Below are 17,255 nucleotides of genomic sequence, written 5' to 3'. Positions count from 1 at the left end.
TGAATGAATTGCTGTAAATTTGTCTAGGGGTTCTTGAGGGCTCTCCACTTAACAGCCTGGAGCTGGGCTTCTCTTCCCAGGTCTGTGCACTTTGAAAGCTTCCAGGGGCGGTCCCAGATGCCATCTGGTGGTCGGATTATGCCTTGCAGCCGCTGAAAACGTTGACCTGGCATTTATGGAACTGCCAGGCTGGCAACTTCCTCTGGAAATAAAGTTTACCTGATCCTTGCTGAGTGCTTGAAAATGGGGAATCTTCAGGGTGGGGGCAAGAAGATCCTGAGTCCTGCCAGCCCTTCTCTGAGGAAACTATCAGAGGTCCTATCTTAGCTGGGAAATACCCTGCTTTCTCACCTGGCCATGCCCTGGTGCCTGCCTGTTACACGCCTGCTCCTGGGGATCGCTCTGCAACTCCGGACCACTGGCCTAATTTGTGCAAAGCACAGCCCAAAGTGCAGGGAGGGATGGGGGCGGGGTGGTTTCAGCCAGCCTCCGTGACAGTACTCATCCAGAGTAAATGCTCAACAAATAGCTGTTTTGGTCATGGGATAGGAGGGTTAGGGAGACAGCTTGAGAAGGACAGATATTTCTGCTGTCTGGAGAATACAAATTGTCTTGGAGGAGGTGGGGGTATCAGTCTCAAGTGGACGGAAGGGGGCCCAGCTGATCGCAACTACATCTACCCTGGCCTTACCTGTCCCCTCCTCGGCGGAGTCTTGCTCTGCTCTCGCCTCTGGGCCTTGCTAGAAAGAGGCTCCTGCCAGCGTGGTTTGGGGCCAGCCCTCGAAAGGGCATTGTTATGGGTCTGCTCACCTGTTCCCAAAGTCGCCGTGCCGATGCCATCGCCCGGCAGAGGGCGCCAGACCTCCACCTTTGGGACGTGGGGTGATAGGTAAGCGGAACTGCTATTCCCCAGCCCATACAGACTCCCAGACGGCCCGATCAGGTGGGAGGACTTGACCTGATCCTCATGCTAGGATCTTGGGCACCACCGATGCTACCTTCTGGGGGAAACGGCAGTCAGAGCGGACTTCCCCAAGGCCGTATAATTGGGGCGAGACGCAGATTGGGGGGCTTTTCCTAGCGCTTGAGACCAAGGCTCTCCGAACCGGCCTGTTGGGGGGCATCCTGCCAATCAAAAGGATGCGATCCGATGGGGGAGGCCAAGTCGGCCAATCAGAGGGTCCGTGCCCGAAGACAGCCTGCCAATCAAGGATGCCGGGCGGGAAAGGGCGGAAACGATCGGATCTTGCAGTGGGGGGCGCGCGGTGATGCGCAGGGGAGGAGATGGAAGCTGCATTTGCAGCCGAGCTCTCCAGTTCTCAGTTATCTCAGTTTCCCTGGGAATGAGACTGAGGTCAGCCCGGTAGGCTGCCTGGCGGAGGAGGTGTCTAGTCCGGGGGCGGGGCTTCTCTTAGCCCCGCCCCTGGGCCAGTCCCACCCTGCCTCCGATCGCTCAACCCCAACGCTCTACCCGGCGAGCGGCTGCCAGTGCTGCCGGCTCCTGGCTATGGACGCTGCTGGGGCCCCGGCCCCGGCCCCGACCGCCGCCCCGGGCTCAGGCCGTAGGGAACTGAAGATTGTGATCGTGGGCGACGGCGGCTGCGGCAAGACTTCGCTGCTCATGGTGTACAGCCAGGGCTCTTTCCCCGAGGTGAGGCTCTCTGGGGGGCTGCAGGCAGGTAGGCTGGGGGGCGGGATGGGGGGAAAGACTTGGGACCACAAGGGGCGACGGACGGACCTCAGCCTGCGCCCCGAGCCCGGACCCCGGGTCCCTGGCATCTTGATCACGAAGAGGCAGCCGTCACCCCGGGGCGCCCCCTCGGGAATTCCAGAGCCCAGCAGAGTGGGGATGTGGGGCTGAGCAAGATGGGGTGAAGATGGAAGGTAGGGGTGGGGGTCCAGCTGGAACCTGGGCACCCGCTGCACCCCTTAAGAACCGACACGACCCCTTCTCCGACAGCACTACGCCCCATCCGTGTTCGAGAAGTACACAGCCAGCGTGACCGTGGGCAGCAAGGAGGTGACCCTGAACCTCTACGACACCGCCGGTGAGTGCGTCTGCGCGGCGAGGGTCCTAGGGTCCGCCTGCAGGGTTTCCCCCTGAGGGGAATCCCCCCGCCGGGCTATCCCGCCTGCTCTCCTGCCTCTCCGGACCCCGACATCCAGTCACTCCTGGAGAGGCACTGGCTGGGAGCCCGTTAACCACCGCCTGGCTGGGTGGTGCTGGAAGCCCGACAGAGTCGCCCCATCTGTAAAAGGAGGGTGTTTGGAAGAGGTGAGCTTCTGGGCCGCCCTCCTAGTGCTGCTGTTCTGAGGGCTCACAGCTTCGTTCCTCTCCTGTGGTTCTAGAAAACCGTGGGTTTTGCTTCTGTTTACCATGGTTCCAGGTGTCGTGTGTTATATGCTGTGGTCTTTTAAGATTCCTTGGGCTGCTGATCTGAGTCTCCTGCTGCTAAGGATTCATAGGCTGCATTTCTGGGTGTTATTTTGTAGAATACTCTTGGCTTCAGATCAGAGCCTGTGAACTCCAGGATTCTGTGGCTGACAGTCTTGAGGCTCTAGGGCCCTGTAGCTATAAATTCTGAGTCCCGTGTTTCTGGGATTCCGTAGACTGTGGAGCCTGGCTCTGGAATTCTGTGGTTTGTCATTCTGAGCCTGTGGTTCTCAGACTCTGTGGCTACACTTCTGTTTCTTCCTGGCACTGAAGAAGGAGCAGAGCTCTAGGGGATGTAGGTCCAAAATAAGGTTCTTTCTGCCACCTGCAGCTCCCAAGGCAAGTGTATTTATGCTGATCCCGTCGCAGTCTTCAGCGTTCCTATTGTTGGGGGATGGTAGGAGGAGCACAGCCAATGGGAAGATTCCAGTAACACTGCTGCTACTGGTACCCTTGAGGAGCTTACCTCATGCCCCGACTCCCCTCTGGGCTGAATCAACATTGGGGAGCAAAGGTTAGGATCCCCAGTTGGGGCCTCACCCAGCCTCTGTGACTCTGTGTTTAATGACTTGTGTGGAACCATGTCATCAGGTGCCCTGTCAGCCAAGCCTTGTATGTATAAAGTGAAGTTTTCCAACTGCCCTTGGATGAGACCAAAATCCCTCACCCCCATCCCCAGCTCCCCACCCCGCTGTGCACCTCTCCATAAGGCAACCAGTAGCATCTGTCATTCCACCCTGGAAAGGTTCAGGAAAGGGGGCTCTCCCAGACCCAGGTCCTTCTGTATTCCTGACTTTGTGGGTGTGTCCCCCCCCCCAGTGGCCCCTAAGGACCCTCTCTTGTTGGATGAGGACCGTGCAGGGCCGCCCCCAGAACAGGGCCAGCCAGCCCCGTGAACTGGAAAAGCCAAAGGCGTCTGAGGAATTCCCAAAGGCGTGGCCCCAAGAGCAGTGGTGTGTCTGGGGCACTTTCAGTTTCACACGTTTCCTATCCAGGACACAGGTAGGGGGAGGTTCATTAACTCCGCTCTGGGTGGAGGGCTAGTGGGGCAGGGAGAGTCAGAGCAAGGATTCAACCGGCTCCTCCTTCCTCTCCACTCAGATCCCTGGGGCTCACTGTTCACCGCAGCCTCCCCCAGCAGACCCAGTGCAGGGACCACTTCTGGTCTTTCTTGCTTAGCCCGGAGGAAGATGCTCAAAAGACTTATCAGAGTACATTGTCATGAAGAGGTTCTGGCAAGCTTCTGCTTGGTGTAAGGCAGTGTTTTCACTAAGAGCTCGTGCCGGAGGGGTGGGGAGAGTGCTTTCTCAATCGTCAGAAGCAGTGACCACTCGGGGCAATGATGACCTGCCCACAACTTCCTGCTGCCTGCTCTGGAGTCTGACCTGGGCTTTGATGCCAGTTCTCATGGCTGTATGTCCCTGGGGACACCTGGGCCTCAGTTTCCTCCTCTGTGTGTTTGTGCGTGCTCAGTTGTGTCTGACTCTTTGCGACCCCGTGGTCTGTAGCCCACCAGGCTCCTCTGTTCATAGGATTTCCCAGGCAAGACTACTGGAGTGGGTTGCCATACCCTTCTCCAGGGGATCTTCTTAACACAGGGATCGAACATACGTCTTTGTGTCTTCTGCGTTGGCAGGTGAATTCTTTACCACTGCACCACCTGGGAAGCCCCTTCCTCCTCTGTAAACAGGGCTAAAATAGTTGTGAGGATGATGTCAAAGTCATGTGATGTACAGTGCTTAGCACAGGGCCTGTCTCTTCCAAAGAGCTCACTGAGTGTTATTGGGAGTTTTTTAACCTCCTGCCACTCAGGCCCAGGCCCGAGCCCAAGCCTGTTCTTTTGAACCCGTGGCCTGCAGAGCTCTGTGCCAGCCCCCATCCATGCTTTCCCAGCAGGACTGTTCCAGGCAGCGGAAAAGCAGAGCTGGGGTTTGAACCTCTCATTAGTGTTCTGGGGAAGTAGGTTGGCCTTACAGTCAGTGGGACAGCCCAGAAGAGATATTCTGGTGAGGAGAGATGTGGCTGCTCCCTCTAGAGTGTCCTGCTGTGTCTTGGAAAGCTCCATTATCTAGAGGAACGTGAAGAAGAGGCTGGGTCATTCCTCTTCCACATGCCAGTCCCCTGCACAGCACTTGTCCCAGAACAAGGCTTGTGGAACGAATGAATGAAGAAGAATCCTGGGTGCATAGAGATCTCTGGAGAAGGTCTTTTGTGATAAAGATGGTGAGATTGGTCTCTGCCTTTGGGGTCAGATTTCAGGAGAAAGTGGCAGAAGATGGCCAGGTGACCAACTAGAGGAAGATAGAGACTGAGAGGGTGAAGGGAGTGGCCAAGGTGGAGATGAGTCTAGTAAAGGTTGTTGTAGAAGGTTCTAGAGCCAGACGAGCCAGACCCCAAGGTGAGGGGTGGAGGAGAGGAGAAAGCATCTTTCCAACCAACCAGTGGTACCCAGAGCTGGGGGATGGGGTGGCCCCTGGAGGCAAAAGTTCTCTATACCCAGGACCCTGCCCACAGGGGTCTGTGTGGGAGGACAGTCTGGCTGCTTGTCTCCATCCGGCGGAAGCAGTTACAGACACCGCCATAGCGGATGGAGGGGTAGTGAGGAGGACGGGGCTCTCAGTGCTCAAAGGTGAAGGGGGGCGGGAGCTGTGAGCACCCATCGCTCTAGCTGCTCATCTGCCGCCTCAGAGGCCGGAAACTGCGGTGAAGTCTGACGTTTCCTGGGCAAAGAGAGGGGAGGTGTGGGGCGAGGTGGGATGTTAAGACACCAACCAGAGACAGAGTTATCTGGGCTTTGGGGTGGGGCCCAGGGGTGGGGCAGGGTGGAGTTGCCCTGGGAGGTGGGGAGCTGCGGGTCCCTTCCCAACCTGAGATGGGAACGGTAGGACAAGTAGAGGGCAAAGCAGTTGCCAAGAATCACAGACTACTGGGGTGTCTCGGAGCCAGGAGCCCCAAAGGTGGGGGAGCTGACCCTGCAGATTTGTCAGAGCAGCGTGGTCAGAGTTCCAGGCCTGGGCCACCCGAGCACCAGCCGCTCCTTTCTCCGGGGGAGGAAACACAGTTTGGGGAGGCCCCAGCAGTGCTAGTACAGAAGTGGGTTCCTCTTCTGGCAGTTTCCGCTTCTCACACTGCCTGCACCCCTACCCTGACCAACACCCCAGCCAGAGCTGGGAACTACGTGCCCGGTGGGTGTCCTCTGGCAGATTTGGGGACTGCTGTGGCTCCAAGGACACCCTCTCCTCAATCCAGCACCAGACTAACTTAGAGACCATGCCCTCAACACAATGCCTGCCACAGCAGAGCTTCCCACAAAGAAAATGCCCTTGCGTGAGGCGAGAGTCTCGCCTCACTTCCTCTGCCCCACAGCACACCAGCTTCAGGAAGATGGGCAGCTTCAAGGGGCACCGTGGTCCAGAAAACCTTCCCTTGCCAGAAGCAAGTGCATCCTTTTACACATAACTCGGGGCCTTTTATTTGTTTCTCAAATTTATATGGCTGTGCTGGGTCTTAGTTGTAGCATGAGAACTCCTGGTTGTGGTATGTGGGATCCAGTTCCCTGACCAGGGATCAAACCCAGGGCCTCTGCATTGGGAGCACAGAATCTTAGCTAGTGGACCACCAGGGAAGGCCTTCAGGGGCTTTTTTTAACCTCGCAAGCCTATCTGCAGAGGCCAGAGTGGAACCCTGTTCATCTCTTCTGGACAGATGACTTGCCCCTTTAAGCCTGGGAATCACTGTGGGTAAATGGGAAAGGTCATCATATCACCTGTGGCTGGGAGGCCCCCTAGAGTTTGTGGGTCCAAAGATCAGGGGTTAGAATCCTCTACCCAGGCCCCTGTCCCTTGTAAGTTTCTATTTCAATAGTAACCACACCTTTGGCCAGCATTGCTCAGCCTAGAAGTCCTTTACTTCCAAGATCAAGGACAGGGTTATCACCCCCTTTTCCAGATAAGGAAACTGAGGCCCAGGCAGGGAAGGTGCCAAGATTGTGGAACATGAGTCAGAGTGGATTTTGGTTCTCGTGGCTCATAGGGGAGTGGTGTCCAGGATACTCCACTCCCAAAGAAACAAGGTCGGCAGCGCCTGCAAGTCCATCCTCTGCAGGCCTGGTCCCTGCATACTGACCCCTGGGGAAGCCGAGCCAGACACGGTCAAGCCAAGAAGGCAACCCATAGGAGGTGCTGAGATCTGGGCTGGCTACCCATCCTCTCCCAGAGTTCATCCCTTGTTGGCAGCCTTTTCCTCACCTGGTCGGGGCTGGGGCTTGTAGAATAAGGACAGCTTCCTATCCTCTGGGGTGCCCTGAGAGAAAAGCACCCCGGTAGCCCTCCCTATGGTCCTCTATCCTTTACAAACCTTCCTTTTGGCTGTGTGATGTTGGGCAAGTCACTTCATCTCCCTCTGCTTCAGTTTCTGCATTTGTAAATTGAGGGTAACAATAGCAAGTAGTGGGAATTCCCTGTCCGTCCATTGGTTAGGACTCCGAGCTTTCACTTGCCAATGGCCTGAGTTCGAGTCCTGGTTGGGGGACCAAGATTCCACAAAGCCATGTGATGAGACCAAAAAAAAAAAAAAAACCCCAAAAAACCCAATAGCCAGTAGTGAGGAATCATAGTGAAGACTGATGAGTCTATGCATACAAAAGGCTTTGAATGGGGCCTGGCATGTGATGAGTGAGCACTGCTGATAAATACTGTTGACACTAACCATTTTCACTATTATTATCACAGGCCCACCTACTCCTCACATGTCCATTTCACAGATGAGAAAACTGAGGTCCAGAGGTGAATTCCCAATTGAAAGGCTTCCTGGGAGGATTGGAGTTTTTAGAGTGGCTGGGCTGGCAGCTGACCTTGGAATTGGGGACTGAGTTGGTGCTTCAGCTCACAGGAAACCTGTCTATGACCTTGAAATCACCTCCAGCCACGTGGGCTCCTAACAGGAAGAATTTGCCCCACCCAGCTTCCCTCCTGGGGTGACTGCTTAAATTAACACAGGTGGGACTTCCCTGATGGTCCAGTGATTAAGAATCCATCCTTCCACTGAAGCGGGGTTGGGGGAGGGGGGCACGCATTTGATCCCTGGTCAGGGAACTAAGATCCTGCAAGCCGAGCAATGCAGCCAAAAAACTTTTTAACACAGGTGATGGAAATGAAATACCCTTGCAAGCCTGAAAGCCATAGAAATTACCATTACATTTTATTCACCTGCTCATTTGTTTGTTCTTTCATTTCCCCCAATGTTTACTGAGCTTGTGTGTGTACCCATTGATGTAACAGTGATGTGTACAGAGATGGCCCCCATCTCAGGGTCTTATGTACTCATGGAGAACACCTCCCCCCTCAAAAAGAAATCGTGATGTCAAGTAGTGGTGTCCTTTCTAGGAAGAAAATTAAAGCCATAGTTGGTCATGGGACAGATGGCAAAGGACACTCTTATTTCAAAGCAGTCTGGAAAGTTCTCTAGGAAGAGGTGACACCTCTGCAGAAGCCTGAAGGAAAGGAGGGAGTGAGCCATGCTGTTACCTGGGAAGAGCATTCTAGAAGAGGGAAGAGCAAGGGAGAGACCTTCGCCAGGAGCAGGCTTGGTCTGACTTCCTCTTTCTACCAGACTGATTTCAGCCCCCATCGAGCTTGCTGCAGTCAGCTCAGGCCCCAGTTTGCTCAGCCCAGTGGCACCCTATCACCTCCCTGGTCCCTGCCGCATCTGACGAGAGCTGAACGACTTCGAGACAGCCCACCAGCCAGTAGTGACTGGACACCTACCTGGTGCCAGGAATGATGTTTAAGGACAAACATGGTCCCTGCTCTCTGGGTGCCTACAGTCTCCCGGGGACAGGCAGTAAACGAATAATGGGTGAGTGCAGACTGTGGCCAGACGGGGCAGGGACGGACTTTGCGTGGTGAGGGAAGGCCTCTCTGAGGAATCAGCCGGGCAAGGTGGGGAAGATGTCGGCACAGACATCGGCACACAGTAGTCCCGTCTCACAACTGCCTGTCTTCTCCTGCCGTGTTTCTAAAAGGGAGTCAGAGTGTGTGTTAGGCCTTAGAACCGGTTTGTTTGTACTACTGAGCAGAAGAGAGCACTGCTGTGCATCAGCAGGAGGAATGCTGGCCTTGGAAATGAATGAACCTGGAGTCAGGCCTGGCTCTGCTTCAGTGACCTCAGGGCAGGTCACTTCATGGCTATGTTTCTTTGTATGTAAATAGGAGGATTCAGGAGTTCCCTGACTAGCACATCAGGTGGTTGTTGTAAAGACTGTTTTTTTAAATTTTTTATTTTTTAAATTTAATTAATTTTCTGGCTGCACTGGGTCTTCATCGCTGCGCACAGACTTTCTCTAGTTGTGGCGAGCAGGGGCTACTCTCTAGTTGGGGTGTGCAGGCTTCTTGTGGCTCCTTGTGGAACACAGGTTCTAGATGCTCTGGCTCAGTAGGTGTGGCACACAGGCTTAGTCGCCCCGAGGCACGTGGAATCTTCCTGGACCAGGGGTTGAACCTGTGTCCCCTGCATTGGCAGGCAGATTCTTAACCTCTGGACCACCAGGGAAGTCCATGTTGTAAAGATTTCTTAATCATTGAGAGGCAGAGGCCCTGTAAGAAGTGTGTGAGGGGACATCCTCGGTGACCTAGTGGTTAGGATTCTGGGCTTTCACTGCCATGGCCCAGGTTCAATTTCTGGTCTGGGAACTGAGAATCCCACAAGCCATGGTTGCGGACAAAAAAAAACAACTGTAATGCATAACGTGGCATTATCAATAAGTAGACGTACAGAGAAGGCAATTATCTTGATAAAGGAAATAACTATGCATGGTGAGTCTGAATGTTTAAAATGTTTGGAAGCAAATGATGGGGAAATGAGGAAAAAGCATTCCAGATGTGACATGAGAGCTTGATGAGTTTGAGAAACAGCAAGACTGGACGGCAGTGAGTCGGGGGTAGGGGCACAGGAGGGAGGAGGGTGAAGCCAAGGTTGGTAGGCGCGGAAGTCATGTCAGTAACCGGGAGAGTTTTGGATTTTCCACAAAAAGCAATAGGGAGCCATTGAAGGTGTTTCAGATGAGGGGAGGGGCATGATTTTACTTTTGTTACCATCCATTCAGGGGCTTCCCAGGTGGCGCAGTGGTAAAGAATGCATCTGCCAATGCAGAAGGTGGCAAGAGACTTGGGTTCCATCCCTGGGTTGAGAAGATCCCTTGGAACAGGAAATGGCAACCCACTCCAGTATTCTTGCCTGGAAAATTCCATGGACAGAGGAATCTGGCAGGCTACAGTCCACGAGCTCGAAAAGAGTCAGACATGACTGAGCAACTTAGCACGTGCGCACACACACAGACAGACACACACACCACCTCACCCCCATCCATCCAGCTGCCAGGTGGAGAATGGGTTGAGGAGCAGGAGAGGAGGAGAGACAGGAGGAGGTGACGCTGGAGACTGTCGGCTTGGATGCGTTAACCACTTGAAATGTAGCCAGTGCTACATTTGGAGAACCTGAATTTTTAATGTTAATTAATTAAAGTAGCCAGGTGGGGCTAGTGGCTACCCTATCGGACAGTGCAGGTCTAGAAAGATGTTCACAGAGGTCAGGAGAGGGGATGGTTTGGGGATGTGTGTGGAAAGGGGAGGAGATTGGCTAGAGTAGCATGTTGGCCCATTTTCCACCATCTTACAAGGATTTCTCCTGCTTTCTGGCGATGAGGGCAGGAGGGCCTGAGTCTGCCAGGCACAGACCATCCCTAACCCCTTCTCCAGTGTTGAGGGGACGTGGGCCGAATGACAGCCTAGACAGTCCTCCCGGACCAGCCATCCTTAGAGCTGGGTTCCCGGCCACTGCACACTGTTAGGGGTCCCTGGGTTGACGGGGAGCCAGTGGGAAAGATGGCAGCTGTGCCCTGTCATCAGCAGGACATGGCCTGTGCTCTCCGGAGAGGCTGTTTGTCCTGAGAGGCCTTGGGCAGGCAGGGGTCAGAGAGCAGGCTGGTGTCACCCTGGCACCCACAGGCTAGAGGGCAGGTTGGGGATTCCTGGGGTCAGTGTTCTGTGTTCCCTGGAAGGAAGTCACTGCCTGAGTCTTTCTGCAGAGGTGGCAGGGGGTCGCCCATGGACCTGAAAGACTCTCATTTCTCACTCTGGGAGTTTTTAAAAATTCCTGAGCCAGGGAGGGAGGTTCAAGAGGGAGGGGACACATGTATACCTATGGCTGGTTCATGTTGATGTTTGGCAGAAACCAACACAGTTCTGTAAAGCCATTATCCTTCAATTAAAAATAAAAAAAATTAAAAAATTACTGAGCCATGGGGACCACACGCAGTGTGTAATCACAGGCCTGCTTCTGAACCAGAGAAAAAAATTCTGCAGGACGTTATTGGTGAGATCCGAACACAGCTAGTAGATAGGATTAGAAGAATACCGTCTCAGTGTTGGTTTCTGAGTTTCATACTTGTACTGAGGTAAGTGAGAAGAGGTTCTTGTTCTTAGAAAAACCACACGGGAAATCTCCCGGAGTTTGGGGTGGGGGTGGGGAGAAGCAGCAGCCAGCCAAAGGTCTGCAATTACTTCTCACATGGTTTAAAGTGTTTGTATACAGATAAAGCAAGTGGACAAATGTGAGGCCCCAGTGAATAAGGGAGTAAGGGAATTCTTTGCACTCTTTTGCAATTTTTTCTGTAAACTTGAAAATGTCAACAAAAAATTACTAAATGAGGTCTTCTTTTGAAAAAACCAAGCCCACTGTTGCCCAAGCCCAGGCTTGGGTCCTGATTCAGTTGGTGCTGGGAGGGGCTGATATATCAGAAGCCATCAGTGCAGGGTTGACAACCAGTGCCGGGTGGGCCCAGGCAGGCAAATGCCCGTCATCTCCAGCAGTCCCCCCACCCTCCTATTAGAATGGGCCAGAATGGCAAGAGGAGTGTAACCAGAGGCCATGCCCCTCTCAGCTTGCGGTGGCAGGGGCACCCTCCATGGTTAACTGCAGTGTCCTGGGCCCACCCAACCCCACTGGTCGGAAACCTCGGGAGGGGAAGGGTTCGGTTTCTTCAGAGTCTGCGCCTTAAACCTGAGCATCACGGATGAAGATGGAAGAGAGGGGTGGTGATCATCACCGACATAAGTGCTAGCCGTTTTCCAGCACTGACCCTTCAGCCAGGCCCATCTCTGAGCGCCGCAAGAGGACCACACGGCTTTATTTTTGACTGTGTTGTTTTTGTTGCTGCTTGGGCTTTTTTCTAGCGGGGGCTACTCTTTGTTCCAGTGCATGGGCTTCTCACTGTGGTGGCTACTATTGTTGGGGAGCACAGGTCTAGGCCACGTGGGCTTCAGTATTTGCAGCTCCCAAGCTCTAGAGCACAGCCTCAATAGTTGCGGTGCACGGGCTCAGTTGCTCTGAGGCACGTGGGATCTTCTGGGATTAGGTATCAAACCTGTGTCTCCTGCATTAGCTGGCGGATTCTTTACCACTGAGCCACCAGGGAAGCCCTGCCGCTTTAATCTCGTGTAATCTTCCTTACTGTCCAGGACTGTGGGCTGCCTCCTCTGTTTTACAGTTGAAGAAATCGAGGCCTAGAGACACAGAGTCAATTGCCCAAGAGACCCCAACCCCTAACCCATCTGAGCCCAGGCAGGGGACTTGGGTAGAGAAGTTAGGGGTACCTCCCTGACCCCCACCTGCTTTCTGGTTTCAGGGCAGGAAGATTATGATCGGCTGCGGCCCCTGTCCTACCAGAACACCCACCTCGTGCTCATCTGCTATGACGTCATGAACCCCACTAGCTACGACAACGTTCTCATCAAGGTGAGGCCCCATCTCCCAGCCCCGCCTGCCTCTGGAAGTGGGACCACAAATGGGGCTGTAGCCCTGATGCCCGCCCTCCCCTTCCACAGTGGTTCCCCGAGGTCACACATTTCTGTCGTGGGATCCCCATGGTGCTCATCGGCTGCAAGACAGACCTGAGAAAGGACAAGGAGCAGCTGCGCAAGCTCCGGGCAGCCCAGCTGGAGCCCATCACCTACACACAGGTGACCAGGGGCCCTCCCCCACCCCACCCGAGGAGCCCAGGTCCACACGCACATCCATGGCCAAAAGCCTCCCAGGCCTTTGGTCTCTGCATCTGGTGTGCCTTAGTGACCTTTCAGGAGCTGAAGGCAGGAGGATTCTAAGAATCATATACCCAAGTGGTGCTAGTGGTAAAGAACCTGCCTGCCAGTGCAGGAGACATAAGAGATTCAGGTTCGATCCCTGGGTAGGGAAGATCCCCTGGAGAAGGAAATGACAACCCACTCCAGGATTCTTGCCTGGAGAATCCCATAGACAGAGGAGCCTGGCGGCCTACAGTCCATGGGTTCGCAGAGTCGGACATGACTGAAGTGACTTAGCATGCACACGTGTATTTGCCATCCCAGCAGCTTGTGGGATCTTAGTTCCCCAATCAGGGATTGGACCTGGGGCCATGGCAGTGAAAGCACTGAGTTCTAACCACTGGACCACCAGGGAATTCCCTAAGAATAATAATTTTTAGATATTAATATTGATAGACCACTTATCTGAGCACATTACCCTTAAAGCAGGCACTGTTACTGCCCCCGCCTTTTACAGAGTAGAGATTGAGACTCAGAGAGGTTAAGTAGCTTGCCCAGGGTCACACAGCTAACCTGAATTAGAGCCAAGTCCCACCCTAGTCACTCTGGCCCCAGAGCCTGAACCTTTGACCACCATCCTGTCCCACTGCCCCAGAGGCCTGGAGGGGCAGGCCTGTGTTGGAAAGCAGGGCTCCTTTCAGGAACCTGACCAAACCCTGCAGCCTTCTGGGTGAGGCGTGGCAGAATAAAAGGAACACAAAGGAAAACTAATAAAGTTTAATCAAAAGGAATAGGCATTAATAAATTTGTGTTAGAAGTAATTTTCTTTCTACTCTAATAGCCAGCTCAGTTGCCTAAATTGTGCTTCTGAGAAGAGCGGGGAGAGAGGCATGTAGGAAGCCCTTATGTCTTGAGGCCTTCAACACTTCTCACAGGCCTGGCAGACACAGCAGACCACCTCAGTTCCTGGCTGAAGTCAGCCCCTGTCTCCGCCTGAGTTTGGGGAGAGCGTGGGGTGGAGGCCAGGACAGAGTTCCCAGCAGCTACAGCCCGTGGGCCACAGCAAACCAGCCCTTATGGCCCATCTGCACACCCTGGGGAGGGCCCTGGCCCCAGGAAGCCCCCAAATTCGTGAGTGGGGTCTCACAGGAGGCACCCCAGGCCCTCGGTCTAATCCCAGCCCCTCCCCCAACCAGGGCCAGAGTGCCTGCGAGCAGATTCGAGCCGCCCTCTACCTGGAATGTTCTGCCAAGTTTCGGGAGAATGTGGAGGATGTCTTCCGGGAGGCCGCCAAGGTTGCCCTCAGCGCTCTGAAGAAAGCACAGCGGCAGAAACAACACCGGCTCTGCCTGCTGCTCTGACAGCTCCTGGAAGGGCACGCGGCCCTCATGACAGAACTGACAGGGCCCAGGTCCCCAGGCCCACACTGCTGCCCGGACCCCACCCCCGCCCCAGCTCTCAAAGGCACTTGGCATCGGACGCCTCCAGGACCTAGTGTCTGGAGCCTGTGGCCAGGCTCTTGGACCATTCTGGAACTCTCTCCTTTCCCAGCTGGAGCTCTGACCACAAGCTCCCCTCCAGCCTTTGTGGTCATAGTGGTTGTGAGGGTGGGGGGTGCTGGACTCGGTCCCCCTGTACCCTGGAACCAGCACTTGTCCCCGACACTCAGGAGTGCCCTCGTCACAACCAGCCCCCAGCTGTGTGTCCCCCCTCTGCACACCCAACAGGTCCTCCAAGCCCATGCCTGAAATGAGAAACAATGTCCGATACGTGGATAAATGTGGACTTGGCAGCCTTCACAGGGCCCCCAAGCCTGCTCTCCCCAGTCACCCGCCTCCCTGGGCCCCTGAGATAGGCATGGTCGCATCCTCCAGCTTCTCACTTCCTCCGCCCAGGGACTCGGGCACCATGGTGGGCCTGGGGCCTATCAGAAGAACACAGGTCTCAGCCCTGGACATGGGGGCCATCCCTCCTCCGCCTCATACAGAGGACTTCAGTCTCAGCCTTCAGCTTGGCCACCATCTTTCCAGAGCTGGACACACAGGGGGCAGAGAAGAACCTCTCTCTAAAAGCAAGAAGTATTCCCTGGACCATCTATTTGATCCCTGCTCAGCGTCTGTGACCCTACCCTGGCCATGACTTGCCAGAAACTCGAGATGAAAAGTAACAGTGGTTCTTGAGTGATCTTGGGCAAGTCAGGTCTCTCTACGGATTTCTTCACCTGCAGAAGAACGGCACTGGCTTGTCATCAGGCTCCCCTCTGTCCCAAACAGCCCCTCCTGCTGCCGACGTGTGGAGACCGTGCACCAAGGCCATCCTGGCCTCCGGGGAGACTTCCTGATTCACCCCCAGCACAGCTTCACTGAACCTCCTGAAAGGTCTGGGGTCAGTGCCCCAGGTGATTCTGATGCCCTAGAGATTGTGAGCTGGTGGTTCCTGAATAAGCTGGGGAATCAGCTTTACCTAATATGAGATCATGGTGTCAGGTGGTTCCTGACCTCCCTGGTATCTTCTGCCTCTGCCCCCTCCCTTGCCTAGTGCTCTGGCCTCCACTGGGCTTGAAAAAGAGGCTTCTAAAATCTACCCTACCCCACCTAGGTTCCCCAAGGCCCTGCCATGCCTAGGGGGAGTCAGCAGAGCATTCAGTCCAGAGCTTCGTGGACAAAGAAAGGATGGTCTAGGACAGAGGAGGTCCACAAACTACAGTCTATGGGCCAAATCTGGCCACTGCCTATTTCTGTAAATAAACTTTTACTGAAACACAGCCACGCCCATTCATTTATGCATTGGCTGCCTTTGCCCTCCAACGGCAGACTCGTGTGACACAGACCATCTGGCCCTCAAAGCCTAAAATATTTGCCATCTGGCTCTACAGAAAAAGTTTGCCAACTCCTAGTCTGGGGCAAACCCAAGTTCCTAAAGGGCCAGATGGGAGACCCAAATGAGTGAAGTAGGGTAGGGATGAAAGGAAGTGGTGGGGCAAACTAGAAAGCAAGCCCTCACCCTACACAAGGCAGCTCAGCCCAGCCAAATGCTGCTCTGTGGGAATGTTTCTAGATCTTTCCATCTCTCTAGGGAAAGTAGAAATCTGGATTTTTCATGTGGAATCTTACTGGAGGGAGGGGAAATACCATATTTTGACAATTTAAATTTCTTCGAGGGCCAGAGCATGACTACAGACACCATCTGTGAATTCTGGCCAACAGAGATTTCTAGGTAAGTTGTTAAGGGTGGCTGAAGCCCATACAAGACGACGCAGAAAATGCAACCAAACTTTTTGGCTTCTTCACAGATAGAGAACCTAACGTGAGGTGACCAGCAGACCTGCCACTACCTCCAGAGGGTGACCTCCACAAAGCCAGCATGCTCAGACTCGCCCCCCCCCCAAATCCAGAACCTCTGAGGTGAAGGGGGGAAGCCCTGAGCACGGGTGACCTCCATGCCGGCTGAAGTCCCAACCAGGGCTGAGAGTCTTGTCCCCACTCCCTGAGTTACTCACTGCAAGAATTGGGGAAGGTGGGCTGAGGACTGCGGGTCAGGAAGCACACCCCCCACAAGAGTGGACCCTAACTTTGTGGGGGGGGGCAGAGGGAAACATGCCTTCAAACCAACCAAACAGTGCAGGGGTGCCCTCTGGTGGTGACCCTCAGAAAACACCCCTGCCTCAGGCCAAGCCCTGGGGGCCAGCAAGCGGAGAGACTCAGGAAGCACAAAGAGCAGGAGGCACAGACGGACAGTGATTCTCTGAGACCTGAAACACCCCGGAGGCCGCCGGGAGCTTACAGCAGAAGCAGCGCACGGGGAGGGAGGCTCCGCAGGACACCAAGAGGCTTCCTTCCACCCACCTGGGACTCAGTAACTAGCAGATCAGCGGAAACCCAACCCCAGCGAGGCACGTCCGAAGCCCAAACCTGAGGGGCTCAGTGACGGGATGGGGAACAGAGGGGGTCCCTGAGGCTTAGTTCCCCCCGCCCCTTCCCAGGAAGACTGACCCAGTCTCGAGAGAGCAGCGGGGGAAGAAGGGCAGCAGATTCTAGGGAAGGGGGCAGGCGATATTAAATATTTCATAAATAGGGAGGCGGGGGCCGGCTAATACTGCGCCAACAGGCTGGGGTCACATTCCTCTTGTCCAGCCAGGTACCGGGCCTCGGCCCTGCTCCCAGCAATGCACTGGCCCCTGAGGTCACTGCTGCCAGTGGTCACTGGCGCTGTTGGGGAGGAGATGGGCAGCAAGGACGCCGCCTGGGATCCCCTGCAGTCTCAAAGTCCGGGTTCTCGAGGGGCGCCGGCCCCATGGCTCACGGCTTCTTGGCCTTGCTTCTGTTCTGCTGGAGTTTGGTGTGCACGACTTTGAGTGTGGTCAGGAAGTTGCCGAGGAAGAGGACGAGGAACGTCAGCGCCAACACGAACACCTGTTTGGCGGAGGCAGGGTGCATAGGAGGGGGCGCCCCAGGGTGGGGGAGGCAGGCAGAGAACAGAAGGGAGAGAAGGCAGAGGGCCGCTCAGGTCAGCTCTCCTTGTTGAAATGACTGCCCCACAGACACACACCAGTGCCCCCTGGGACCCCAGAACCCCTAAGCACAAGCTCCCTGAGAACTGCAAGGTTTGCCAGCAGAAGGCAGGGATCTGAGCCAGCTGGGTGAGAGGTGTGAGTCCTCGGGGTCAGGCAGTGTCCTAGGGGGCTCCCCCCTCGCCCCCCACCCCCAGCGCAAACCTCCTTGGTGTTTCTCAGACCTCTGAGGAGC

The 17,255-nt window shown here is 54.9% G+C and overlaps 2 protein-coding genes across 2 annotated transcripts in view; one reads left to right on the top strand and one right to left on the bottom strand.

Annotated features, from left to right (window-relative positions):
* Positions 1–1,267: 1,267 nt before the first annotated feature.
* RHOF (ras homolog family member F, filopodia associated) lies at positions 1,268–15,274 on the top strand. The gene is made up of 5 exons (XM_081540106.1): positions 1,268–1,651; positions 1,961–2,048; positions 12,117–12,226; positions 12,316–12,450; positions 13,707–15,274. The coding sequence occupies exons 1-5, from the start codon at positions 1,508–1,510 to the stop codon at positions 13,869–13,871; spliced, it is 642 nt and encodes a 213-aa protein (XP_081396232.1). The 5' UTR covers positions 1,268–1,507; the 3' UTR covers positions 13,872–15,274.
* Positions 13,273–17,255, bottom strand: part of TMEM120B (transmembrane protein 120B) — a 43,899-nt gene continuing 39,916 nt past the window's right edge. Inside the window, exon 12 of the mRNA XM_081540105.1 lies at positions 13,273–16,922. Coding sequence (XP_081396231.1) covers positions 16,809–16,922 — 114 coding nt within the window. The 3' untranslated portion in view covers positions 13,273–16,808. The remainder of the gene's footprint in view (positions 16,923–17,255) is intronic.

Source organism: Giraffa tippelskirchi, chromosome 11 (genome assembly GCF_054371585.1).
Source record: "Giraffa tippelskirchi isolate mGirTip1 chromosome 11, T2T-mGirTip1v1.2.pri, whole genome shotgun sequence".
Classification (NCBI taxonomy): Eukaryota; Metazoa; Chordata; class Mammalia; order Artiodactyla; family Giraffidae; genus Giraffa; species Giraffa tippelskirchi.
This window is presented reverse-complemented; position numbering and strand designations above follow the sequence as displayed.